General features: G+C 40.6%; 4 protein-coding genes across 6 annotated transcripts in view; 1 reads left to right on the top strand and 3 right to left on the bottom strand.

The window, feature by feature from the left end:
- The window catches only part of LOC139609378 (cholecystokinin receptor-like), a 39,470-nt gene extending 32,773 nt beyond the window's left edge, over positions 1 to 6,697 (bottom strand). The window contains exon 1 of the mRNA XM_071463834.1: positions 5,378 to 6,697. Coding sequence (XP_071319935.1) covers positions 5,378 to 5,522 — 145 coding nt within the window. The 5' untranslated portion in view covers positions 5,523 to 6,697. The remainder of the gene's footprint in view (positions 1 to 5,377) is intronic.
- The window catches only part of LOC139609381 (carboxypeptidase O-like), an 84,053-nt gene extending 64,009 nt beyond the window's left edge, over positions 1 to 20,044 (top strand). Inside the window, exons 1-9 of one of the 2 annotated variants that reach the window (XM_071463839.1) lie at positions 8,690 to 15,229; positions 15,688 to 15,727; positions 15,833 to 15,934; positions 16,048 to 16,152; positions 16,314 to 16,430; positions 16,770 to 16,863; positions 17,744 to 17,946; positions 19,377 to 19,461; positions 19,542 to 20,044. In XM_071463839.1, the coding sequence (XP_071319940.1) occupies positions 15,039 to 15,229; positions 15,688 to 15,727; positions 15,833 to 15,934; positions 16,048 to 16,152; positions 16,314 to 16,430; positions 16,770 to 16,863; positions 17,744 to 17,946; positions 19,377 to 19,461; positions 19,542 to 19,807 (1,203 nt within the window). In that variant the 5' untranslated portion in view covers positions 8,690 to 15,038 and the 3' untranslated portion in view covers positions 19,808 to 20,044. Of the gene's footprint in view, positions 1 to 8,689; positions 15,230 to 15,687; positions 15,728 to 15,832; positions 15,935 to 16,047; positions 16,153 to 16,313; positions 16,431 to 16,769; positions 16,864 to 17,743; positions 17,947 to 19,376; positions 19,462 to 19,541 lie in introns of those variants that run through there. The other variant, XM_071463840.1, reaches the window with a different exon arrangement.
- Positions 20,045 to 20,175: 131 nt separating this feature from the next.
- On the bottom strand, positions 20,176 to 21,935 carry nudt15 (nudix (nucleoside diphosphate linked moiety X)-type motif 15). Its single transcript, XM_071463842.1, has 3 exons — positions 21,285 to 21,935; positions 20,584 to 20,780; positions 20,176 to 20,471 (listed from the first exon to the last, which is right to left on the bottom strand). Exons 1-3 carry the CDS (start codon positions 21,431 to 21,433, stop codon positions 20,365 to 20,367), a joined length of 453 nt encoding a protein of 150 aa, XP_071319943.1. The 5' UTR covers positions 21,434 to 21,935; the 3' UTR covers positions 20,176 to 20,364.
- A 140-nt stretch (positions 21,936 to 22,075) lies between these two features.
- Positions 22,076 to 26,917, bottom strand: LOC139609379 (uncharacterized). 2 transcript variants are annotated; one of them, XM_071463836.1, is made up of 9 exons: positions 26,753 to 26,917; positions 26,323 to 26,494; positions 25,080 to 25,628; positions 24,851 to 24,913; positions 24,386 to 24,591; positions 22,882 to 23,041; positions 22,664 to 22,798; positions 22,528 to 22,560; positions 22,076 to 22,441 (listed from the first exon to the last, which is right to left on the bottom strand). In XM_071463836.1, the coding sequence occupies exons 1-8, from the start codon at positions 26,759 to 26,761 to the stop codon at positions 22,538 to 22,540; spliced, it is 1,317 nt and encodes a 438-aa protein (XP_071319937.1). In that variant the 5' UTR covers positions 26,762 to 26,917; the 3' UTR covers positions 22,076 to 22,441; positions 22,528 to 22,537. The 2 variants fall into 2 exon arrangements, with proteins under 2 accessions (XP_071319937.1, XP_071319936.1); XM_071463835.1 differs by having other exon boundaries at positions 24,386 to 24,594; positions 26,753 to 26,914.
- Between the last annotated feature and the right edge of the window lie 321 nt (positions 26,918 to 27,238).

Genomic DNA, 27,238 nt, shown 5'->3' with positions numbered 1-27,238 from the left:
AATAATATATGTCTTGAAACTCTCAGCTGCTTATCAGTGACAAAACAGAAGTTCTTGAATCGGCCCAGACACTTTTTATACACAGTTACTCAAACTGAAGTGGCTGCTTGGCCAAAATGCTAAATCCAGTGTAAAGAATGTTGGGATTACTAAATTTAACAACCACGTAAAACCACAACATGTCATTTTTACACTTTGGTTTTTCTACAGATGAAACAAACACGATATAATGTGTTAATTATTGTTGGTATTTTATGACAGAGCCACGCTAGCTATCTTTGCTATCTAAGCTAGGCGAACAGGCTGCTGTCGCTAGCTTCATATTTAGCATGAGAGTGGCGTCAGTCTTTGCTCGGTGAGTCTAACACAACCTCTGTGGCTGAGACAGCTGCCAATCGAGGTGAAAGCAACCCCAAATAAACCTCCTCAAGCCTCGATAATCTACTTATCAGAGCAGTCATTTTCCAAACTGCCACCAGGAAACTCATTAAAAGGAGTGAAATTAACTATAGTGACCCCCAACTTGTTTGAAATTGATCAAACAGTGTAGTCTCATTGAAGCCAGCACCTTGTAGCTATTAGAAATGCTGCGTCTTAAGGGATCTTAAGGGATTTCCGAATCAAATTAAACATTCAGCTGAGGTATTTGCCGGCCGATTCCCATTAATCACTATGTAAACAAAGCCGGCAGTGAGGCGCTAGATTTCCAAAGGGGACGCGATGCTGTCCAATTACTAGTTGGACTTTCCCAGGTCTGTAGAGAACCTAAAGTTTGGAGGAGTCAAAGTTTACAGAGTAGGAATCCGTCACTAATTACCACTCATGTATATCAGAATCATAAAACTTGTCGGTCTTGTGCTGTGGGGTTGACAGCCCAATAAAGTACAGCTGTTTTAGCTCTGTCACTTGCAATACACTGGTGAGCCACTTGACTAAGGATTAACGGACAGTGAAATTAGTCCCACATCATATGCATTGAGTCTAATGATACCAGGTAAAGCCATAAAACTGCAGCTCTGCCTCCCTTCATTCCTGCGCTATAGCGAGTTAATAAAGCCAGCGTGCACACACAGGGCATCACAGATCAATACAGCTACTGCCTGGCTGAAGGACTGCTGTGCACGTTTGAGGGGGATCTTTATTAGCACTGTCATACTCCTCAAACATCAATATACACGCTCGCCATCTGTAATATATGCACTGTGCATATAAAAGCTTTAATCTCTTATTGATTCCCTGTAGTAGATCCATGCGAAAAGAGAAGGATTTCGAAGCTCATTATCAGGAAGGAGGATGCTGCAAATATTTCTGTACACTCACTGCCTGCGTGTGCGTGCTGTTTGTTCCGCCTCGCCAGGTCGCTTCAAATTTTTCCAATTATTTGATCTGATTACCATGATCATGTTATGACAGGCTACATCGCCGTGTGCATACCCAAAGGGAACAGGATGTTAATTTCTTTGTTGTAGAAATTGGTTAGCTATTATATTATAAACTCCTTCACCCCCTCACCAACCATTTGCTGAGGAAACAGTGCACAGATGCTCTGCAGTTATAGTTTCCCTGTTTCTATTTTGTTCTACTTTAGAGTCCAGGATGACTTGTTGGTTTCTCTTAAAAAAAAAAAAAAAAAGGGAAACAGTGTCCATTTAATGCTTATGAGATCCACTTCATGACAACTTATCTCCCATGCACTCAAAGAAACCAGGTGAGCTCAGCAAAGTGCCACTTTGAATCAGCGAGGAGTGGAGAATGTCCGGGGCTGAGCCAAGGTGCAGCTACAGATGTTCCACATAAACAAGGCCCTGTCTGAACTGAGCCGCTTTCAGGAGTCCAGAATGATTATTATAATGGGATATACTGTATGTCAGATGTTGTTGTTTCTTTCGCAGCTACAGACAAAATGCTCCAGAATTAACACGTAAATACAGATCCCCATAGGATAAAAAGAATCCGACACAAAATTAACTGGAAGAAATGCTGATAATTGATCAATTGTTTCGATTTTTATTTAAATAATATAGCAAATATATCAGCCTCTAATGTCAGCTGTGCATTTTCTTTTCAAGTGAAGATACACATAACAAAGACAAGTAGTTTAAAACATCCGATTAAAAAAAAAAAAGCTAAAAATAAAGGTGAGAGTGTGAGAACAAGAATGGACCACCTCTCCCACCCACCTCAATCTGTAGTCACTGAAATATTATGTGCTCGATACAGCAGTATACAGCAATAAGACAATGAAGCAGGGGATACTCAGGCAAACACACCTGTATGTTTGTATGAAATAGCAACTTTGGGGGACTTGAGACAAAGTAGGAGGCTGTATATAAACACAATAAGTCAAATTCCTTCATACATACTGTTCATCTAAAGAAGTTTTTTTTTTTTCTATATTAGTTTACATGTTGGCACTTGTGCTTGCACTTTTTATATGAACTGTATTTACATTGTACCCATAGATGCAGTGTCTTTTCTGTGATGTTTAAGCAGATTTGTGATCATCTATTTGTGATGGACACTGGAGATAATGATAATGTCAAAAAGTGTGAGCAACACTGAATCTAAAAATGTGTTCAACACGTCTGTGCGTTCAGACTTAACTAAGTCATGACTCCAAGAAAGAGTGCTACCTTTGATGCACATTGCAGCTACGTGGCATTAAGCTTAAATACCTCAACTCCTGCCAGTCTGCTGATACAGACACAGCTGCTGACCATGTTGGTCAAATCAGCAGCCAAACTACAATGAGTAACTTCCTGGAGTTTTTAGAGCACCAGCACGCACACGGTATCATGTCTCTCCCTCCTCTTTAACTCTCGCACCGCTCCCAGGGAGGCACGCCTCTCAGTGTCAGTGAAAACCTCCTCAGTGTCTACAGTAACTAAAAGAGAAAGGAAAACAAAACAGTGGCAGCAGTGTAGTGGAGCTACCTATAGACATTTGACTCTGGGGTTGGTCAAAGATAAAAGCTCAGTAAGATGATATATAAAAGTCTAAGCACACACCCTGTAGTCAGGAAGTATTTATAGCCTTTGAAAAATCTAAAGAGGGGTTCCCTCTTATTTGCTGTTGTCTTATAGTCTTAGTGTACGACAGTAAACTGAATCCCTTTGGTTATTGGACTGCTGCTTTAATGTTTTCTGTTCAGCATACTTCATATAGAAATATATTTTGATATATAATTCCTAAACTCGCATTAGTGGCTCACATCAAGTCTCTGTTCCCACTTTATTTTCTTACCTTCTGAGTTTGCATTAGATTGTGTCAAGTATTTACAGATGAAAGCTAATATCAGCTAGTTTCTAACTTAACTTCCTTAGGTTACAGTTTTGCTAATTAGCCTAATGTTAGCTAGTTTCTAGCTTAACTTCCTTAGATTACAGTTTCGCTAATTAGCCTAATATCAGCTAGTTTCTAACTTAACTTCCTTAGGTTACAGTTTTGCTAATTAGCCTAATGTTAGCTAGTTTCTAGCTTAACTTCCTTAGGTTATAGTTTTGCTAATTAGCCTAATATCAGCTAATTTCTAACTTAACTTCCTTAGGTTACAGTTTCGCTAATTAGCCTAATGTTAGCTAGTTTCTAACTTAACTTGATTTAGTTACAATTTAGCTAATTACTGTTAGCTAGTTTCTAACTTAATTTGCTAAAGTTATAGTTTAGCTAACTATTAGCTGTCAATATTATATTATATATTACCTAATGTTAGCGAACACTGGTGCTCAGTCGTGAGGAGTGAGACAATGGAGGATCAGGTGTTGTAGAGAAATGTTTGGACATCAGTGTAGAGTTTATTATTTCATTTTAATAGTCTTTTGTGTGGCTATGGTGGTTTAGTTAGTCTTTTACCTTTTTGATATTAGCTCCCCATTTGTTTTCAATTAGGAATTCAGGAGTTTTACCTCTCGCCCTGGAGAAAAAGTGGACCCCCCTGTCTGTCATTGTAAAATTTGCACTCTACTTATGGTTAAGCATCAAATCAAGTGCCTGTTTTTAGAGTTATTGCTCAATATATGTGACTTTATTCCATCATAACTCACAAATTAAACCTGAGTTAAAACAAATATGAAGCAAAGAACAAAATCTCCAATTCAATGAATCGAACAGGGTCATTCCACAACTGGTGGGGTGGGGCTTTAATTTCCTGTCCCAGTGCTACAGTATCACATCTCAGAGCAGCAATACAGCTACATAATCAGGCTCAAATCATCTGCTTTGGCCTGAGGGGAGACAGCAGAGAAGGAATAGGTCCGCTAAGGATGAAGGTAAATAAAAGACGAGTGTTTGCGTGTCACCTGACAAAAGTGTGAGCGAGGGAATGAGATGGAGGCACTAATCTGTCTCCAGGACATTTTTCTTGGTCAAACACGCAACAGGCCCCACAGTGTTTGGTTGCTCTTGGGATAGTTGAGCCTATACTGCTGCTGCTGTTCATGCCTGTCTCCTGTATAAGGTCAATAAAAGTAATGCAGCACAGAGGGAGGACCGGCTGTGAATTATTTAGTGGGGGAAGATTTGAAATTTTCTCGATACTGCAGCAGCAGTACGAGAAAAAAATTAGAAAAATTACTCTCACTAGCGTTCAGACCTCATTACCTAATCAGCCCACTGGTGCCCTGATACAAGACAGAGCTCGGGGGCCTTATCTCCCCTCTGGTGTGGGGCTTAAACTCTGCAATTTGTGAATTATACCCAAGAAAAATAAAGATTCTGAATTAAAACAGCTGCTGCTAATTCAGATTGTGGCATTATTGATGCAGAGAGAAGCAGCAGTAAATTGGGCTGCTTGAAGATTGATTGCATACACTGAGGCTGAGGCAGTCGTCCTGATTGCAAATCATTTTCTGGTAAAACACGGAGATCAGTCAGTGAGTAGACAAATGAGAAAATGGGTGATGGCACAGAGGAAAGGAGCATTTTGTGTCTGTAACAAACACCCAATTTAATATCTACAATCCAATTACATTAGGTCTGCTGATTACATTTTAAGCAGGGACTCAATCATAGGTGGCAGTTTGTAATTACACCTCTATCAAGCGGAAATAAAGAGGTTGATGCTTTTATTTTGTAGGAAATATTCAAAGTCGGATATAAACTTGTTTTTCTGAAAAGAAGTAGCTATGAACACATTTAGAGCAATATAACACACAGGGTCCCAGCCCTGATAATCAGTTTGACGAAAACAGCAATAACACATCTGTTTGGGGCCAGATGTTGCCTTTTGGCTGATGGAGCCACTTGGATGCCATCATAAGTACAGTTTAACACCACAGCTTGGATGATTCAAGAGAAGAGAAGAGAAGAGAGAGAAGGAAAGGAGGAGAGAGGAAAAGAGAGGAGAGGGAAGGAAAGGAAATAAGAGAGGAGATCTCACCTCTGACTCTGGTTACCGGTCTGGGGAGGACGGAGCTGTTGGTGCAGCTGATGTTATAGTCGCTAACTTCCATGCTGAGGTTCCCCTGCTCCACGCAGCCCGCCGACACCTCCAGCACGCTCCCGTTCAGCGGCCGCAGAGCCATCCTCCGTGGCGGCGGGGACAGTCGGCGGCAGCAGCGGGCTCTTATCGCACCTGCACGGGCTGTTTGAAAGACGGGAGCCGCGCCGGGAATCAACTCGCCTCCGTCTTCCTCATAACAGCCGGAGAAGGGGGTGGCGTTGTGAAACTTGGAGAAAACCCCCCCCCCCCCCCCAAAAAAAAAAAAAAAAAAGTTGTGTTTTCTAAAATTGAAAAAGCTGGAATAACTCAGGACTAACCGGAGTGTGACAGTTTCATTCTTGGGAGGCGGAGTGAGGGAAGCTCCGTGAGGCGCAGCGCGGCGCAGCGCTCCCAGCAGCGGACTGTGGAGGAATGAAGCTGCGCTGCTAAGGCAACTGAGCAGCTCTCTGCCTCTATCTCTCTTTCACACACATCCACACACTCCTTCTCTCCCTCCCTCCCTCCCTCCCTCCCTCTCTCTCCCTCTCTCTCTCTCTCCATTCAGTTCAGGGCTGTCGCTGTATAATTGAGCCAAAGCAGCACATGAATAGACTTCTTATCTACAGCTGCAAGGTGGGGTGACTCCAGGTTCTGCTCTGTAAATTGAGAAAATCACTTTATATTGCAAGTTTCTAGAAGACAATGGAGGTCAAATGTATAGTGCATATATTGGAATTTGTGCTCTGGCGGAATAAGTGATGCGAACAGGTGCTGCTGGTAGTGCCAAAAGAAAGTAAAATGCCCCCTTTGACTGATATATTAATCGATTAATATTGATGCATCGGTGTGTAAGCAGGATTTTTATTGTTGTAGCTGGCAGAGGTGGAGCTGGTTTTACTTGATATACTGTTGGGTTTAGTCAAATGGTTCCCAGGGTTCCAAAGGGTTAGAAGATAAATCTGACGATTAATGAGGCAGGAAAGAGGAAATTTTCTGCACAAATTTGTATTCATTTTAATGAGATATTGAACAATTCTTGTGTCTCAAACATTTATATAGTTTGGCGGGGAAATGTTGCAACTGCTTAAAAAGTCATAGACATATGAAACAGGACAAGGAGGCCCCAAATAAACAGCAGGGGGCCCATAAAAGCTGAGCCCAGACCCTCCCAGGCCTCCCTCTCTGTTACAGGAGCAGTGTCACCAGTTTTGTCAGGACACCGCTTTTCGTTAAATTGGTTTAATTCAGTGTTCCACTTCGGCGGATCGATAACAGAGCAATCTCTTTCTCTCAAGGAATGAACGCGACTGATTTCTCTGCCTCCAGTGAACCACCTCCAGGTCTTGCAGGGTGTCAGGGGGATCATCAGGAAGGACAAAGAGCCACAATTCTGCACGGTCTGGAGGAGAGTACCTGTTACCTTGTCCTAAATTGTGTGGTGATTCAGAGGATGGCTCCATGGCTACAAATTGTTTTTTGGCACCGGGATAGATGCTGCACGTCCCGTGTTTTTGATGTGAATGCAGCTGCCTTGTTGACACTTTGACCATTTCAAAGGATTTGTCTGAAACTGGAGAATGTCTTGGTAATGTTTCTGCAGCCTGGAGAACAACTGTTAAATTTTCCACTTTGCTATTTGGCTGACCCACAGGAGTAAGGTGAGAGGTTCTGGGGCTCCTGATGTGCAGCGTGATGGCTTGGTTTACGGGGAACAATCTCAGAGTGCCGCGGGGTTTAGTTCATGTGCTGCCGCTTGAGATGACACGGACGCTTTGAAAAATGTCTGGAGGCTGCGGGGGAGGAAGGGGAGTTAGTTTGCACTGTGGGGGAGTGGGGCATCACTTATTGTGTTTGTGATTTGTTATGTGGTTGCTGTCAGTCCTGCTGATGGTTTTACAAGTACTTCTATTGTGTTTATACTGTTGTTGTGTGTGGGAGGTAAGAGTGTGTGTGTGTGTGTGTGTGTGTGTGTGTGTGTGTGTGTGTGTGTGTGTGTGTGGTGCTCCAGTTTGCCTAAAATGTGCTGCTGTTTTTTCCACATTTTTTTAAGATAGTGGCTTATTAATGTGATGCCAAAAATCTCTTCCCTCTGCTTCCTAATACAAAACCTTCCATGTGAATTTGGCAGCTGCTCCATATTTATTTTCACTGTATCAAGGCCTTCGCACAGGTCATGACCAGTGTGTCTGATGAGACAGGAACTATTCACTCTCTCATACTCTGGGGTGTCAGAACATCCTGCTCCAGTATAGAGGCATTTTGTTGGTATTTTACTTTAGCACAGCTGAAATTCCTGGTGTAAAAATGCACTTGAGCAGAGGCGGCTCAGGTAAAGCGCTAAAAGAGTAAAAGGGAATGTCAGTCCGCCCATTTTAAGAATTCACGAGCGCCCCAGGACAGCTCAGTCAATACTAATGAGCATACACCAATCTTTCCTAAAGCTAGAAACAGGAGAAACAGGAGGACTGACTTTGACCTTTGACTATGCAAAATTATCAGCTGCTGCACAGACAGGGTAATGGTGCATGATTGTGTTCTGTGACCCACAATGGAACACAGTAATAACATATATGAACTGGAATTGCCACTAGTTGAGGCAGCTTGCCTTATAATGTCACACAGCATACATGACATGAGTCAAATGGCAGGTCCCACTCTCCAGTTGAAAATCTACCAATGACAGTCACGTCTAATAAAAAATACCTTCTTAATCATCAAAGGACATTTGATAAAGCGAACATAATAAATATTAATGGTACCTAATCAGACCCAGGAGTGGTCACATGGGGCGTCCCACAGGGATCAATCCTAGCCAGTGTTCATGTACGTGTATATATGTATGTGTATGCACATGCAAACTCAATGTTTTTAATAGTAAAATACAGAGAAATGAGATAGAAAACACAAATACTCTATGCAAAGTGCACACACAAATACACAAGCCTGAGAAAACTGCAATGTTTTTAAGGCTGGTTTTAAAAGAAGATCTGGTTGAGCCATACGATTTAGGGCCTTGTAAACAAGCAGACAAGGAGTAAAGTCAATTCTGTGCTGTAACGGCAGCCAGTGAAGTGTTTTCAGTGCTGGTGTAGTGTGTTGGAGCCTAGTGTAGTGTGTTTTTTTTTTTTTTTTTTTTCGGGGGGGCGGTGGGAGTCCTTCAAAAAGGGAATTACAGTTATCAGCTCTACGGGAGTTGAATGCATGCAGGAAGCTCCTAAGTTCGGGGAATGTTTTTTAAATTGTAGAAAGCTGTCTTTGTAACGGTGGTGATGTGATGCTGGAAGTTAACCCAGGTTTCTGTCATGCTCACTGCGCTTTAGAGAAAAATATGTTGACATGGATCTAACGTGCCTTTGTACTTTAGAGCCTGCTATCAGAATTTCAGTTTTTTCTTAAAGTTGTAGAAAGTTTTGGGGCGTCTAGTGGTTGATGTCGTCAATGCATCTGGCAAGCTCTTTTCCAGGAGGACGTCTAAGGAAAGTGAGGCATGCAACTTTGTATCATCGGCATAGAAATGGTAGGACTCTGTATGATGGTACCAAGAGAGAGCTGGTGGAACCCCACCGAAAATCTTGTCTTCTTCAGATGTGAAGTTGTCAATAGATACAGATGAAGTCCTTCCTTTTAAATACATTAAGAACCATTGACGAACATTGAATTTGAAAACCTGACTAGTACATATGATACAGGTTGTGGAGGGCATGGTAACTGTGCAGTTGTTTGTAGACAACCTTTTCAACAACTTTACCAATAACAGGAAGTTTGGAGGTTAGTCTATAGTTGCTATCAGTGGGTCTAGATTACTCTTTTCCGGTAATGGTGTAACAACAGCCTGCTATAGAGAAGTGGGGAAAACACCAGACTGTAGGGAGGCATTGATCATCTAATAGGCAGTGAGAGAGGCGTTTTCATCATCAGTAATCTGCTTGTCACATGGATGGGGTTGGAAGGTTGTGTTTGCTGCCAAATCCTCACAGCAGCCAAGCCTGTGTTTCAAAAGCTTCCCTGATACCCTGATTTCATTTCACCAGAGAATTATTAATATCATCCCACTTCATGCTTGCGTAATAATGACTAGTGATCTCACTAATCTCATTTGATCCCCAGACGAGTGACAGATTAAAGGAAAAGCCAACATAATGTGTCTTAGTAAGGTGATGGGCGACCAGGTGACACCAGTACAGCGTCAATGATCATTTGTATTGATTGCTCAAGTCTCTGAGCTCTACTGGAGGATCGAGAACCATTCTTCCAAATGTTATTCCCTCATTTGATGATGATGGTGGAGAGCTCATTAAACCATTCAGTTGCCCCTCATTGCCCTATGGATGGGGCATTATCATCCTGGAGGAGACCACTATCTCCAGGATAGAAACGTTTGCATGATTGGATGTTAATTACTTCATTGTACCGTGCAGTGCACCTGTGTGGAAGCATCTGTATTCATTGTTCCGCCACTAATTTATTCAGGTTTTTCCTTTAATTTGTCACCCGTCTGCCTATCTCCTCATCGTAACTGTAGACAGACATATATAGAAGAGAGAAATTGACCTTATAAGGGGTACATGTCCTTAGGTGTGTGTATTTGAATGTGTTTGACATGAGAATGTTTGACAGCTTCTTTGTCAGGCTTTCTTTGTCGCCCAAGGATGTTTTCCTAATCCTGTCTGGGAGGTTATTATCTTAGCTTAGTTTAACATTAAAGTGTTGGTTTGGGTTATTTGACATGGCAATGTGCTGCTTTGGATGGGAACAGCAAAAAAAAAAATGTAGTTTAGCCACTTAAAAACATGCCAACAGGAAGAAGCTAATATCAGTTTAAGTGTATGCTATAGTTGGAATATTTTCCATTGCTTTATCTTACTGTCACACAGCACTTTCTTTTGGAACTACATTATTTCAATCGTTCAACAACTGTAATACTATATCCAGGCCAGCAGTTTCCCCTGCTAGAGCCAGGAGATGTTAGCTAAGTGTAGCACAAGACTGGAAGTAGGGCCATACAGCTAGCTTGGCTCAGTTCAAAGTATAAGAATATACTTAACAACAGCTCTAAAGCTCTCTAATTACAGATTAAACAAACAACATGTGTTTAACGTATATGATATTTTTGTACCTTAACGATATTGTTCTCATCAATGATGAAGCTAGAGCCAGGCAGCACTGAGCTAAGTTTAAAGACTGGAACTGCTAATGGCAAGAAAGCAAGTAAGCAAAATTATCTTACTGAACTTGGCTTCTGCTTCTTGTTAAGATAAAAGTAAATTCATTTCAATAATAATAATAATGATGATGAACTATTTATGTAGCTTTTTTTCTGCTTTATGAAAAGAAATACAACGCAAATAAAATGAGAATTAGAGGACATAAAAACAATTAAATTGTGCAACAGTTACTGTTCCTTCAAAGTAAATAACTTTCTTCCATTATAAGTAGTAATATGGGACATATTGTCAGAGTCATGAAGCTGTGAGTCTGACACAAATTTAATAACAAACACAAATTCACTTAACTTCTTAAAACCTACTGACCCATAAAAACCCTAAGGCCCCTCAGGAATGTGCACCAAAAACCTGTCGGTCTCTTCAGCTTTGCAGTCTGTCCAGATGTTGACACAGCTTTTCCTCACCACATGCGCCCTCCATGTTAACTGCACCTCATAAAACAAGGAGTCCAATGCTGAAATAAAGCGCTCGAGTGATCATAAATTGTCAGATGAAAATAGTCAGGTGTTGCAATGTTTGGCTGAATCTCTGCCTCAGGTGTCCCTGTTCCCCAAACCAAACTTCATCATGCAGTGAGCGGGGTTCAGGTAATAGTATGCACACACACCTACAGACAGACACTTTTTGAGATGTCGTAAGCTTGTGTCTGAGTGCAACCGAGCGGCCTGTCTCTCTCATCCAAAAGCATTAGTGCTTTCATCCATCATTATAAAGAAACAACCCATGATGTGTTCTTTGGTTCTCTATCTGGGACACACACACACACAAAACCACACACATCCTGGTTTTGTGCACACAGGGCTGAAGCTGAGACAGGCCTTGTCTCCATATCTTATGGGCAGCTCATGAATAGACATGATGCACATGTCAGCAAAGGAGCAGGAACAAAGACTTAAGTTGCTGAGGCGTAGTTAACATGCAAGCATTTTACTGTCAGGTTATAACCACACAGCAGCCGCGGCGAGTCAGAAGGAGCTCAGAATAAAGAAAAGACTGCTCTCCGAAAATAATTAATCTCAATGGGTTTAAGCTTGGATTAAAGAGCACAGTGTGGATGGCGGTGAGAACAGCAGGTTACATACATTTGGTTGACAACACAAAAACACCACCATTCAGTCTTTTAATTAAAAGCGTCCCCTTTTTTTTAACTGCAGGTGATGATTTACTCAAACTGATGGACTATTTTGGAATAAAACTCTCATTGTATCCTCCTTTATTGGGTGTAAAGGGTGCTCTGCCACTGCATGCCCACATATCTTTGAGTATCATGTGCTGCAGGTTAGATCTCAGCATTGTACTGACCTCTGCTGGTTAGACGATAAATGTATGAGCTTTACAAACCACCAGATATACTGTATGTACATTAAAAACAGACCAAAGAGGCAGTAAATTTGATTTGCCATTTAATTTCAACAAGAGCCATATCTTTTTTTTTTGTCACAAATATTGTTTATTTACACTGTTGCAAAATTCTTAATGCAAAGAGCCAAATTCATAGACACAAATGCTGGGCTAACATACAGAGTGCTACACACTAAATCACATGCTCAGTCCTCAAAATACACACCTTGTGTTAGCACATGTTTGAAAGCTTATTACTAAGTGTGCAAGTTACCGAAACAATGCAGTTTTTCCAAAGTTTAGCACGGTAAAGGTTATCTTAATGTATAAAGAAAATGAAAAAGGAAATTAAATTGCTTTCCTTGTGATGTCTCAAAAGTCAAAATTTTGCAATGCAGTGAGACAAAATATTCAAACATCATTTCAAATCTGCATACATCTGCATAAATTGCAAATTTTTCCCTCATTGCTGTTGGTACAATCTTGATGAAATGACCACCGCAGACTCTGTTTTGATGTTTCTTAGCTCGACATCAATACCAACCATGACTGGAAAAAATAGCAGCAATTTAGCACCAAAATAAACCAAAAACAGCATCTAAAGACCTCAATGAGGACTCTTCAGCAGGGCACCCGATGCACTGCAGGGATATAATTATGACTTGAAAATGAAAAACTAAATTAGATTAATTTTTAATGTCATGCAGTCTACCTGAGCAGTTAATCTTGACCAGCTTCATTGCTAACTCACTGATGAATGAAAGATTATTTATGCCTCTGGCATATTATGACACCAACTTCTAATGGGTTTTAAATGTCAAAGGACCTATTGTAGTATCTCATTTACCTATATCTTATGTCAAAGTGTGCCAAGTGATTTGACAGGACAGATTGGGCAAGACTCGCATCTTGCTGCTCATATCCTGGTAATGATCTTATGTAACCAGAGGAGAAAGTAATAACAGAATGAGTCCAGTAATTAGCCAGATAAAAGTATTCCCGCAATCTAGAAGTGAGTCACCACAAACTCTAGATAACGCAGTTTGGCTACATTTTTCATGAAATACTTTTTAAACCAAGCTTCCTCAAGGTAAAGCCGTGAATTTCAAACACAGAATTAAAAAAAGCATCTTTAGAGTCCACAGACATGTTGTGTCTGGTGGCTGAATGTTTAAGGCGCGTGACCACAATGTCCACAGTTGAACACCTGGCCTGGGGATCCTGGTTAAGGCCATAAAAAATCGGTGCCTTCGCTAATCTAAGACAAAGATAGGCAGTCCACCAACAGATTTCACCTCCAAACTGAAAACAAAATCCACAGTTGATTTAAAGATGACTGCATTTTCCAAATCAGATTAGTAAGAACAGACTTGTACTGATCAGGACATCCAAACTCATACTCTTTAGTTAAAGCAAATGATGTTCAACACCTGCATTTATGACACGGTATTGTCTGGACCTTTGCTCTTTTTCGTCAGTCTATTCTAATTATTGTTCCCTTCCATGTGTTTGACTTAATCCAATTTATCTAATCTTCTCCGTCATATAGTCTTGTTATGAAAACGTGTTATCCTGTGTAGCTGAGCATGATGCTATTATTGTAGAATTACTAGGAAGCCTTTCATAGGCCTCTGAAGGGTTCCTGAACAAAGCAAACAGAATTAAACAATGTTTTCCAAGATCCTAGTGACTTAAAGGTCCCATATTTAACCTTTTTCTACTGTTTTATTGGAAGTTTTGATATTCATTAGAGGATACATTTGTGATTTTAAGTACCAAAAACCACCTCAGTGTAGTTTTACATCTTCTGTCATGTTTCTCTCTGGAGCTTTCGCAAGAACAGGGCTTTTTATGGCAGTCTCTGAGCCTCTATTCTGATTGGCTGTTTGCAAAGTGATACACGGCCACCACACGTAACAGACTGTAGCACATTAACGTAGCTGGGTAAAACTCACATGAATCAACAGTGACATGAGTCGGACACATGTTCAAATTTGGACCAACTGCTTCCAAATGCTAGTATTTCAGAAAAAATAAACTTGTGTATGTATTACTATCCTTGGGAAGACTGTGCAGTGATATATTGACTTCCTGACATCCAACAACTGTGCATTTGCTCAACTTTTTTCTGTCTTGCAGCCTGTTAGTAGCCAACCAGTGTTGGGGAATCTTGTTTGAAAGCATAGCTTTGCAAGCTATCAATTACTTAACATTAGAAGAGACAAAACAACCCAATGAAGAAATCCAGATTGACTAACAAAAGCTACTTAGACAAAGTAGTTCAAACTATTATGTTAAAAAAAACCCAAAACAAATCAATCACATCACATGTTGTTCACCACTGCCAACACTGGGAACGACTGCTTGGTGTTATATTGTTATAAAGTCTCAACAACAAAAAAAAAAAAGGGTCGAACAGTGGGTCCAGGTGGGCCATGCTGGGGGTGTGGCTGGTTTTCAGGCTCAGTTTCTGAATACAGGCTGTGTGCATTTCTCTGTGGACTGAGGCTTTGATACTTTCACAGTATTAATACAGAACCTAGACCTGCTTTATAATCAAAAAAGACATGGAAATCTCCCTTTATACAATATGGGACCTTTAAGACAGGCATTACACAATACTATGTCCCATGAGATTATTCCAAAGCAGGACTTGGAAAACAGAAAATAAATATCACTCTCAGTTGTTCTTTTTCAACCATGATCAGTCAATTTACCACTGATATGTTGAATCTAAAATTGTCAGTGAAGAGCGAGCTAGAGGGGATGCAAGGAAAAGCTAAAGCAAGCAGATGAGAAACATTAAAGGTCACGTGAAGACAGTCGATAACAGTCGTCAAGAAAGACGCTTAGACAGCAGTTCATTGTAATAGCATGTGGCTGAAGTCTTTTCCTATCATTTTTTTTATTTTATCGTATAACCCTGGTGAATACAAGCACATGCCAGTGAAGGTGATATATAAAATAGTCATTGCTGGCTCACATTTATCTCACATTTCAAAGGATAAAAAATAATCAAGGCTCCCAGCTCAGGTTAAACATTAACTAACACAATGGATGTGCCTGTGGCTGAGGCAAAGGTGTATCTTTATCTGATGGAGGTCTTGTATAAAGGCTTTTGTGGGGTCACTGAAGTTAGCAGTCGCAAACAAGGAGTTTATTTTGACAAAGTGACAATGCTTAACTCTGTGGGACTGAGCTTGGTGGCGCTGCTCTCAGCAGTCGGCGCAGCGACGATAGAGAGGTGAGTTTTATTTTATTTATAAAATACATCACTGGCTAGTTTTTGGAAACATTGATGTAGTATCAGTTGCCAGCATCCAAACATATTAAGTTTGGTATTTAGGGGTTAAATCAGCATTCAGATGCTTAACTTAAATAAAAGCAGCAAAAATACAATATCAGAGTATTTCATTAAAAATCAAAATTAAGTAAATATATGTAGGTATATTATTAAAATGTACTTAACAACTAACTGGACTACTACTAAACTGATTCACCTTATGCCACTGTATTTGACTGTATTTGACTTTGACTTATTAGTGTTTTACTGTATTAATGCTTCTGTTATTATTATTTTTATACAGTTACTAATCATCAGTTGTGTTTAACTTACCTTCTGCATATGCACGGGGCCCATTCCTCTCATGTGTCTCATGTATTTGCTGTGTGTGTGTGTGTGTGTGTATTTGTGTGCAACAGAGTGGAGTATGACTACTACAAATACCATCCCATGCCGGAGGTGAGCCTGCCTCAATACACACACACACACACACACACACACACACACACACACACACACACACACACACACACACACACTCTAATGTGTAAATATGCTCCACAGATCTCCAAATGGATGTCTCAGATTACACTGGATTACCCCGATGTTGCATCCATAGTGGACTATGGACAAACCTATGAGAAGAGGAACATTAGCTTGCTTAAGGTCATCCACATTTTTAACCGTCAGCTTCAGAATCCAAACACCAGGTGGATACTGGAGTGTGTTGACATTTTATGTGTGTTTGTGCCATAAAGTTATTTGAATTTGTCTTTCAGATTGGTCTGAACACTGGAGAGAAGAAGAAAGCTATCTGGATGGACTGTGGTATACACGCAAGGGAATGGATCGCCCCAGCCTTCTGTCAGTACTTTGTCAGACAGGTAAGAGGCAGGCAGTTAAAAAAAATTATATTAAAAACATGATTTATCATTTAAATTTCAAGGAAAAATAAATTTCTAAACAACAATAATATTATTTTGATGGGTCTTCAGACTGCTTTCACTGAGGTTTGGTGATGCTTTTGTTTCCTCCTTTAAATCAGATCCTGCAAGCTTACAAAACAGACCCAAAAATGGAGGAAATGATGAAGAACGTGGACTTCTACGTCACACCCGTGCTCAACGTGGACGGCTACATCTACTCCTGGAAGGACAACACCGTCAGTGCTCATATTTGATGGATATTTATCAAATTGCTTTCCTAGGGCTCTGTGCTCAAGACCACAAACCACAGATGAACAGGATGTGATGACAAAAGTTGATAATAGTCTATTATGGCAATGGCAGTTACCTTAAAACGAGCTACGGTTCAATTATTGAATAAATTGATTTCTAATGCTGAAAATGAGTGGAAAAATAATATACAACAGCAATCCCAGGCAGCATTTAAGTATCTGGAGTAATCTGCGCAATGTTAAGTGCCTATTCAATTTATTACCAAATTAATAGATGGATCTAAACCACCTGATTTAACTGACTGAACATTATGACCCATTCAGACTCGACTGTGGAGGAAAAACAGATCACCAGGACCTTCAGACTGCGCCTGTGCCGGCACTGATCTCAACCGCAACTTTGATGCCAACTGGGGCAGTGAGTGTTGCAGTTCTCCATTAAACCTCATCTATACAGCCTGTTGCTTCGATTGCGATACACTGACTTGTACCAAATCACATATATGTAACTGTCTTGTTTCCAAGATGTTCCTGAAGCCTCACCTCACAATTTGTCTTAAAGGGGTATTAACATAGCACTTCGAAGCTTTAGGACATAAAAGCCAAACTGCAGTGGAGAAACATGGGATCCTACAATTCCCACAATGCAACGCAGTACCATCTTTAATTAGACCGTACACCCCTCATTTGCAATGAAGTTTTTTTTTGTTTTTGTTTTTTTTAAGTTTAGAGTAACCCTGGTGACATCACTATGACATCATTGGGGACACTTTTTCAAACTTTCTCCAGCATATTTTCGTAAAAACCAGAAACGAACATAAAACATGCTGAATATTACACTGACATGACTGCAATGCTAACGCTGCTCTGGTGGATGTGTGTTTAGAAAGTCAGCTTGTTTCTGTTGTCCCCTAAAAATCAGTTAATGCAGCTTTTAACACAACTTCCCTAACTTAACAAAAACAGGGGAAAAGGTGGTGAAAAGAAAATGTCAACCTCTCAAATACAACACACCTTGCAGCTTGTCTGTGTCATCTTTATTTGTTTTGTTAGGTGGACATCTGACAGGAGCCAATCAGCTGGTAGAGTTAATATTGTCCACCAATCACCGGCTGGTCCTGACACGCACTCATTTGCATACACACACTCATTGAGACGTTCCGCCAACTTTCAAGCCACAGGAAAAAAAGACATACGCATCCAAAAGAAGAAACACGGCCGCCGTCGATACACGGGAGGAAGTGGTGTTACGATTATATTTGATCCGGATGATTCTGTTTATGTGGCTGTTTTCACAGCGATTGGCGTATCATACGACTGCTGCTCAAACATCTACTGTGGGAGCAAAGCTGTGTCCGAGCCCGAGGCCCAGGCCGTGACTGAGTTTGTAGGAAGCCGGAAGGACGACTTCCTGTGTTTCCTCACCATCCACTCCTATGGCCAGCTGCTCCTGGTTCCCTACGGACACCCCAACTTCACCGCCCCCAACTACGACGAGCTGGTATTTACATCTATTAACACACCAATGCGTGTTTTACACATCTTCTCCATCATATCACACAACAACTCAGGATAAACAGCATCTTTGTAGCCTGATTATAATTATCACTGCATGTTTCCACATTCATAAACAGAATACTCTGCCTATTGCCATAGAAACTGAGCTGATCACAAATTCATAGTAACTAAGGTAATGTTGTTAATTCATTTCAAGGTTTTGGATTTAATATTATGGGATATAAATAGTAAAGTTGAATGGTGCAAAGTGCACACACACAACACACACACACAGCAGTGGGACAGATGTCATTAAAACATTCAGCATCCAATAGCGGTCCACTCCTCATCTGCCCAGACGGACCAGAACAGAACAGGAGGAAGCTGCGAGAGTTTGAATGTTAGTAAGGAGGCAGGTAATAACCCAGTGGAGCCGTCACCCAGGGAGAATTATGCAAAACAGGATTATGTCCATTCGTTTCCCGGGCTTTAGCAGGACTTTCGCAGACAGAGGCCAGCCCTCTCTCCTAAGCCGTTCAAACACCGCCGCTGTTCTTCGGCTGGGCCGGATGCAGAGTCCCACCACACCTGGAGACTCCTGAGACTCCAAATCCGATGCCAGAACATCCTGTTGCTAATCTTCCTGATTAGGCAGTTCACATTCAGTTTGAGTGGACAACCGATCCTGGTGGTTTTTGTGGCCAGCACTGACATTGATATTTGGGAATCACATAACTTAAACAAACAATTACAGCCGAGAAATATCATTACTGCCCTCAAACGTCCAGAATCTGTTGGGCTGTTTTCTAGATCCACATTCACTTCTGCATAAAAGGGCAACAAACAACCATGAGAACAGAAATCAGACCCTGAAAATATACAGAAATGTCAGGATGATGCAAATTGTAGTAATTAACCAGCTCTAAATGCAACTACTGATTTGATTTAGAAATTAAAAAGACAAAATACACATTAAGCTGTCCACACTGTGCACTGTAAACAAGTCTGGGCTGCAGTGTGGTTCTTCTCTCATCATATCTTGTTCAGACATATTCAACTGTTTTGATGCAAAAAAAAAAAAAAAAAAAAAAGAACAAGAAAAAAGCATTTCACACTTTGTGCAACATATCAAGGATGGCGTCATACCTCTGTCACAGCTGAGCCTCATATTTTCTGCTCAGGCTCTTTCATCAGTCGCAGGACCCAGAATTATTCATGTCATTAATACTGATGAAGCCACACAAAGTATAAATCAGTTCAACTGCTTCCTGGAGTCTCCCAGTCGCCTGAGCGTGTTTTTCTAAACTACGACTGGACTAACACAAGATTGCTTTCATGCACAGACACACAAAAGATTCAAACTGTTCTTTTCAGCATCTATGTCCCTGCACTTTTCAGTGACTGCATGACAAAAGCTAATGTCTGCTTCCTCAGATGAAGGTGGGGTTGGCTGCAGCAGACGCCATTGAAGAGGTCCACGGGATGAAATACACTGTAGGAACCTCCCCAAATGTGTTATGTGAGTATACACATTCCTGCTGAGCAGTCACTGATTACTGGGTTATATAAGACAAAAATAAAAATAAGAACTTTCTACAGACCCCAACTCCGGCTCGTCCAGAGACTGGGCGCGGATGCAGGGGATCCCCTTCAGCTACACCTTTGAGCTGAGGGATAACGGGACATTCGGCTTCGAGCTCCCAGAGGATCAGATCCAGCCGACCTGTGAGGAAGCCTACAAAGGGGCCATGTACATCATCACCTACACCCACGACAAGGCCTTTAACGGTGCCGTGGCTGCCGCTGCCGCAGTCATGTGGACCATGCTGTTAGCTCTGGGTGTCACCAGCTCCACCCTGATGTGAGGCTGAGGCGGAGGAACTGATTAAAGCTGTACCGCTGGGTATATGGCGACAAGTCAGTCTAAGTCTGTTTGAGGAAAATGTTTTAAAATCCATCATTCAAAGAATTGAGTGACGCTTTGTTCAAACTATTACACAACAGCTGAAAAGTGTATTTGAATGTTTGTATCTGTTGACAAACTTGCATAAATGTCATATTGCAGCTAATAGATGGAGTTCATTAAAATATTCCAGACCGTTTTCATGCAGTGCAAACCACCTCCCCCTGTAAAATTAAATATTCAAAACTATTATATTTTTATTCTGGTCATGTGTGTGTTTTATTTGTGGCATTATTTGCTTGAATCTGAATAAAATCACAGCTGATGGTCTTAAACTCCTTAAACAGAAATTGCATCACTCCTGCTGTATTTGTAACCATTCTTAATATTGGCAGAAATTACAGTGTGTATCATGACATTGGAGGAAAAGGCAGCTACTGTATCTAAACAGACCACTGATGTAAAAGAAGGTATAAAATATGTGTTAATATATGTAACATGCAGTTTCAAGGCTGAGTTTCAGTGTTTGTTCCTGAATGGCTGGAAGCCTTGTTGTCTCAGACCAGCCAGCGGCAGGAAGAGCTGCTGCTCTGGAGGAAACTCATCCCAGCGCGTCCACGTCCAGCCTGAGAGGGAAAGGACCACACATTCTTTATCATCATCTGCTCAGGTGGGCAGAGATGATTTTTAAAAAAAATGTTTTATTTCCCCCTCCATTTCAAAATCCACTTCACATACCCTCGTTCTTCTCCGGCTCCAGGTTCTGCGGCTCCCCTGACTGCTTCCTGTCCAGCTCTCCTTGCATGATTATGGTGACGTAGTGGTACTGCTCTTCCAGTCTGATGGAGTTCATCACTGACGCAAAGCGGACGTTCACCAAACGCACCCCAGCTTCCTCCAGCACCTCCCTGTGAGCACATTCCTCCCACGTCTCTCTTCCAATGACACAGAATCGGTGTGTCACTCCACTGGGAGCCATCACATCCGGGTCTTCCTCACATATGTCACAATTCAGGGGAGGTCATATGTTCCACACATTGACTGACCCCTCAACTAGATGGACCTTTACTTTAAGATAACTAAATGTCTTCAATGGATCTACAAGGGTCTCAAAATGATTACCACTCCTCACTACCTTTCACCACACTGCACTTACAAATATAGAGAATTAGTATTTGTGAATACTTATTTTTCAGGCTCTTGTAACAATGCAAATTCACAACATGTTTCAATATTTGCTTACAATTAAGGAAGAATTCGGCATAATAATAAATAGCTAAATGTATTTATTTAATTGTAATATTCACTCTAATAACAGAAACAACATCGTAGTGAAAGGAGTAAAGCGCATGTTTTGTAACAATCATAAACACTCTATGTTCTCATATAGATGCTGCAAACAGTGTCAGATTTGTGAATGATGTTTACTGTCAGCCTACCCAAACTCCAAATGACCACCGGGGAGCTGGTACGTCCCTTTGCCCACTGCGCTCCTCCGTTTTCCCAGGAGAACACACCCGGGGTGGGCTGAGTCTGTCACCAGCACCCCGACACCGACCCCGGGGCGCTTAACTGTTTTATCTGACATCTGGACTAAGTCAAAAAACGCCTCATCCACAGGGCAAAGTTAGCAAAACTCGCCGGTGCTACACGGCGGAGGCGGTTATCCGGAGGCACAAGAGGTTTCACCTCTGTGTACTTCCGCCTTCGCTTAAGAAATCGTTCCGGAGACGCACGGATGTTTTATAAGACCTTATAATCATAAGAGACAAGACTCTATTGTTCGTCCATTAACTTCTTGTTTGGTTCTGCCAAACAAGAAAGTAACAATATTCAGATATGTGAGTACTAAGTAGCTGATGTAACAATTAATATTGTCGGAAATTAGGTGGTTTTGAATAAGCTGAGCTACAGGTGTACTTTGTTGATAATCACACACTCTAAACGGTGCTTTCTATTTCAAAGCCAAATCTTTTTTTTTTTTTTTTTAAATAGGGATTATAATGGATTATTACACAGTACAGGGGTGCAAACGCTGCCATCTACTGACAAGTTATGCTTAGTGTATACTCTCCTGATAAAGTAACCCCTGAATGAGATCAGCTGTAATCACTGCTCTTATCAGCTGTAAATCATTCTATCACTTAACTTATTACATATAATTCAGGATACATAGGAATGAACATGTAGCAAAATGCTTGTCATTTAAGACACGTGATAACACTAAAAGTGGTTGGATGAGGATTTATTGCTGGGCATTGCACAGTGCTTTGTTCCTGTTTGCTCTGGCCATGTACCATCCACTATCTCAGAGTAAAGACCTTGTCCTGATATATGAATGTGACATGGACAGAAAATAAGTCCACTGAAATTATCAGTGATTAATTGATAGAAAAGTAAATTAAACCTCCTGATGATGGCATATGCTGCTACAAGGCATAGTTCACTAGAGAGTCATCAATACATTTCCAAACAGTCCTTCAAATAGGTCTTCATCAATAATTAAGTGAAACAGTTAGAGCTGAAGCAAAAGTCAGTCATTTAATTGAAGAAAAGAATGAAGGTCAGGAAGAAGAAAATAGATTGTTTTGTCCTCCTGTGGAATAAGCAATGAAGATATTTCAGTAAAAAAACAGTAAAGCGCTACTAATTACAGCTTTTAACTTTTCAATATTCACTTACCAGTATTTCTCTAAAATGCAGAGATCAGTGATGCTGCAAAAAGTGATATCTTAATTAACACGTATCAGAAAAATGATGCCTCATATTGAGTTTTACGCTCATAAGATCAATTCACTGCTTGGTGTTCAATACCCACCACTTCTCTCTCTCTCTTCTCCCGCTCCCTCTGCTGCTTCATCCCTCTCCCCTGCCTGCTGCAGCCATTTCTTCACCGCTGACTCCACAGCTTCGTCTGCGGCCCGGGCACACACGCTGTTCCTCCTCACTGCATCTGAAAATTAAAGGCAGCAGACTTAAAGCTGTCATTTCAAATTTTACTGTGCAACAGAAACGTATTGTTTTTTTTTAACTTACCGTTAACAATTTCCTTCAAACATGAGGATGCAAAGGACATCTTGTTGTTTTTCCCTCTCCAGTCCATTCTCTTTGCAAATGTGTTGGACAGCATCCTTTCCAGTATCCTCTGTACTGTTTGATCAATAGGATGGCCATCATTATCATCAAAAAAGTTGATCTGAAAACACAGATTTGAATAATTTAATGCTCTGTAATTTGATTTCACTCCATGAAAAAGTGAACCCACACTGAACAAGGAACTAATGGAAGAAACAGAAGATAGAGGACATAGTGTACATGACTTTATGTGTATTTGTGCTGCATTCATGATGGTTATATGATCCTTTCCCCTTTATTAACCAGGCTCATGTGAATAAAAACAACATAATGGAGCCCCAAAACTGGCAAAATGTAGTTATCAGATAAGTGTGTATGAGTGTTTGTAGCATTGGAGAGGACTTAAGCTCGCTAGGTACACTTAACCATACATGCAAATTCATTTAATTGTAATTACAAGCAATAAACGTCATATTTTTCATACTGTAATTCCAAGAGACATTCACATCAGCCTCCAACTTGTAATTCTGAGTCAGAGATATTGTGAATTTCTTCCCACTTGGTGTAAAAAAAAAAAAAAAAAAAAAACTACAGACACGTCAACAAACTGATCACAGAATGGCTGTAAATGCAACTATATCAAAACAAAGTCTAATATTAACACCAAAACAAATGATTTATTTAATTTAAAAGGAGCTATACACTGTTTGTATCAGGTTTGCATCTGGTTGCATCTTGTTTCAGCCAACTGCTAATATGTAGCATAATAAAAGCTAAAGTAATCATTTGTTTTAATTATCTTGTGTGACTACGAGGTTGGCACTCCCTTGGAATAATGCTTAGGAATAAAGGTTAGCTAGATAAGACGACTTAGAAGTGAAAAGATACATAGTCCAGTTCATAATGTTATCTTCTTCATCAATAACCACGACAGAAATAAACCTCGAGCTTAATTACATTTTGTAGATACACGTGATTTAAATTCTTCTCATAATGTTCCCTTTCTCTAATTAAACCAAAAACTTCATTAGCTAGCTAACTTTGTTAGCGTTAGCTTGTCATTTAAATGCTTCAGCTTCAGTTACAAGACTTATACAGTGATATTACACTGTACCAAGCAGTCCAGTATAAATAATTACCATAACATGCATTAGCTGGTGTAGTTTAATGACAAATGTTAGCTTCAGCTAGGTAGCTAGCTGACAAGGCTTTAGCAGCTAGCCACACAGTCCTCTTAACTGCTTCCCTGAATAATAATAATAATAATAATAAAAGAAGAGTGAAATAAATTAAGCTTTACTTTATCAACTGACAGATAAAGTTAAAGTGTAAGGCTGTGTATTTGTTTTTTATCTCTAATGTAATTATTTAAAAGTTTTACTTATTGATGTAATCATTTATAAATGTGACTAATAACCTTACAACATTTTGTCAGTTTGGGGCTCTATACGACATAATTTCTTACAAGTTGATTTTTGAAGTTGGGGGTTTCACTGAGCTTTAGCTCCAAATCAGCGAGTCCTTCCTCATCTGTGATGGGGAACCTGGCCCTCAGGTCAGCCTCAGTGGGGTCATTGATGCGGTCCGTGTTGGTCAGTTTCAGCAGCAGCTGCAGGATTTGGCTCTGCTGCTGCTGGAGGACTCTCAGCTGGGTCAAGATGTCCAACTCCACTGCTGTGAACAAGTGTAAACAGCCTGTCAGCACGTTTGATCCACCCGAGAGGCTTTCATGTAATTTAAACATACATTATATTGCAATACAGAAGTGTCATCAGTCATTTTCAGTGGGTTTATCACTGTTAAGGAACAAAAAGTCAGTTTTAGTTCACCTAACCTCTTGTAAACAATAAAAAAATGTGAAGTCCTATGGAGACAAATCTGGAAAAATCTGATTTTAAATAGATGTTCTACTTAGTTTGAATCTGCTTACGAGTGGGATGGTGATGACACTCTGATCCACCAACAGCTGATCCAGTTGTTATGTTGATGTGATCTGTGAATAAGGATAACATTTTTTATTATTTAAGTAAAAATAAAACACCTTACAACAGAACCAGAAATAAAAGAAAAGAAAATGAATTAAAATCCCTCTTACCTTCATATATATACAACCCTGTAAATTTCCCTTCAACTTTATTGTATAAAAGAAACAAAAATACCTTTGAGGGGTGAACTTGATGTGACACCTGAAGTTCTGCTGGAGTGTTTCATTTTCATGTGGTTGTTAAGGCATCTTTTATTCATCACCATATTGCACTGTGGGCATAGTGTAAGTTTCTTTGGCCCTGTTTTTGATTGGCATGACTCCTCTGAAGGTGCCGAGGTTAGTTCATTATTTAAACCTGGCCCTTCATTCACTGGGGGTTCCACTATGTTTGAAAAGGTGTCTGAGGTCCAGGCTGCTGCATAATTAGCTTCACGTGTGCTCAGAGTATCACTGATAGGAGCAAAAGTTGGACTTGGATCAGCATTAGGGTGCTCTCCTGATGATGGAGACAGACGTAGCGACTGCTCTGCATCACCACCATCATCATCATCATCATGAGCTCCAAAACCAGGGCAGGCTGACAGATCCCTTGTGGGCAAGAACTCATGTTTTGTATTCAGATGATGAATGAACTGATTACGATTCAGAAACAGTTTCTCACAGAAACAGTGGAAATGAGCATGTGGCCGACATCCCAGGTTGCACTTGTAGATGCTGTACCCTGTGGGTGGGGAAAAAGGCTCATATTAATAACTACATTACATGTTGATTGTTGATTGAACACAGTGTTTGAGTTTTAAATGCAGGAGAACCAAAAGTTTGCAGTAATAGCCTCACTAGACAACATTGCAATTTAGGTTAGACTATATTTGGCTCAGAAGTCTATTAGGCATGATGAACTACTTGAGTTTACAGAGGAAAACGAGCCCCAGGGATACGCACTCCAAACTCCATTGTAAATATCCATGTTTCATGTTGATTCACGTATAGTATGTTAGAAAGACTTTGTAGAACATAATTTATGACTTTGTACAAATAGCTTCCTTATTCTTGCAGATTCGTCGTGAATTTGACCCCAAAATATCTCTTTATTGCACTCAATTTACAACTTTTCAAATTGTTACCCGTTTGCTGCTGCTATGTTGGATTTGTGCAAATATAACGAGGAATCAATTATGACAATTCAGGTTAGCTACTTAGGTAATGATGTTTCTTGTATTTTGTATATGCCGAATTGTTAGGTTCCCATTATTATTTACTAAAATATCTTTAGCTGTGTTCGTGAACCATACAGTTAAATCAATACGGGGGAGGGGGGGGGGCAATAAAATCGAGACTTTTTCCAATCAGATTTGGCGCATAGCATTCTTAGAAGACAAAAAGGCACGATTGCCTCTAAAACACATACTTTTTACCTTTAAAATGAATGGCTCTGGAGAGGTGACATTTCAGATGTCTCTGGACTTTATATTTGTGAGCGGGCTTGTAGATTTGAGGACTGCACAGAGGGCAGTGATAAAACACACAGCACTGTGAGCATCTCTGCAGCGGCGGCAGCCGACTCCCCTCCTGCACAGTGATGTGGTACTAAAAAGGACATGGAAATACGACAATTCAAACAAAACAGTGCTTTTAACGTGTAATAACATATAACAGGGCGGTCCATTAACGAGAGGATACACTTAGCAACACAAATAAGTTTTTCTGAAATCAAAAAAAACACTAAGATTTACTGAGGAGGGGAGAGAGCGGGGGACATGTTTACTCAGGGGCTGGTTTTAGCAGGAAGCTGGTGCGGCCGCTCTCGCAAAGGGAAATGGTTTGAGATCAAAACAGCGACATTACCTGCGACATTTAGGCCAACAACTGCTCTCACTTCTTGTCTGATAAGAGCAGCATAAAACCACACTGACATGGCACCAATCTGCAGACAGTTGCCCTCTTTTTTCCTCCGGATAATAGTAAATACGGTCTGTAAGTCTTACTAACTCGGCCTGTGTGCGGCTGCTGGGACTCTTGCGCCCTCTACTGCCTGGGTGGACTCCTACAGTTTTAGTGAGAGGATACACTGTTTATCACAGGGGCACAATTCCCCCATGCCTTATAACGACAGTGCTGCATTTAAGACACTTTACTTCAGTATTTATATTTATTTGACAGCTGTAGTTGCATTTCAGATAATAATCTAGGTGCCCAACCTTTGTGGCTTGGGATCCTGTACAAAAAGCGGTGTCTAGTTGGGCCCCTTCTCACATTTCAGATGTCTGAGTCGCTTGCAGTCCCAAAAAATAGATAATATCCCATGAAACTTTTCATTTAAATAACTGACCC

Source organism: Trachinotus anak, unplaced genomic scaffold (assembly GCF_046630095.1).
Source record: "Trachinotus anak isolate AG129_WGS33_773 ecotype Australia unplaced genomic scaffold, CSIRO_AGI_Tana_v1 ptg000026l, whole genome shotgun sequence".
NCBI classification, from domain to species: domain Eukaryota; kingdom Metazoa; phylum Chordata; class Actinopteri; order Carangiformes; family Carangidae; genus Trachinotus; species Trachinotus anak.
This window is presented reverse-complemented; position numbering and strand designations above follow the sequence as displayed.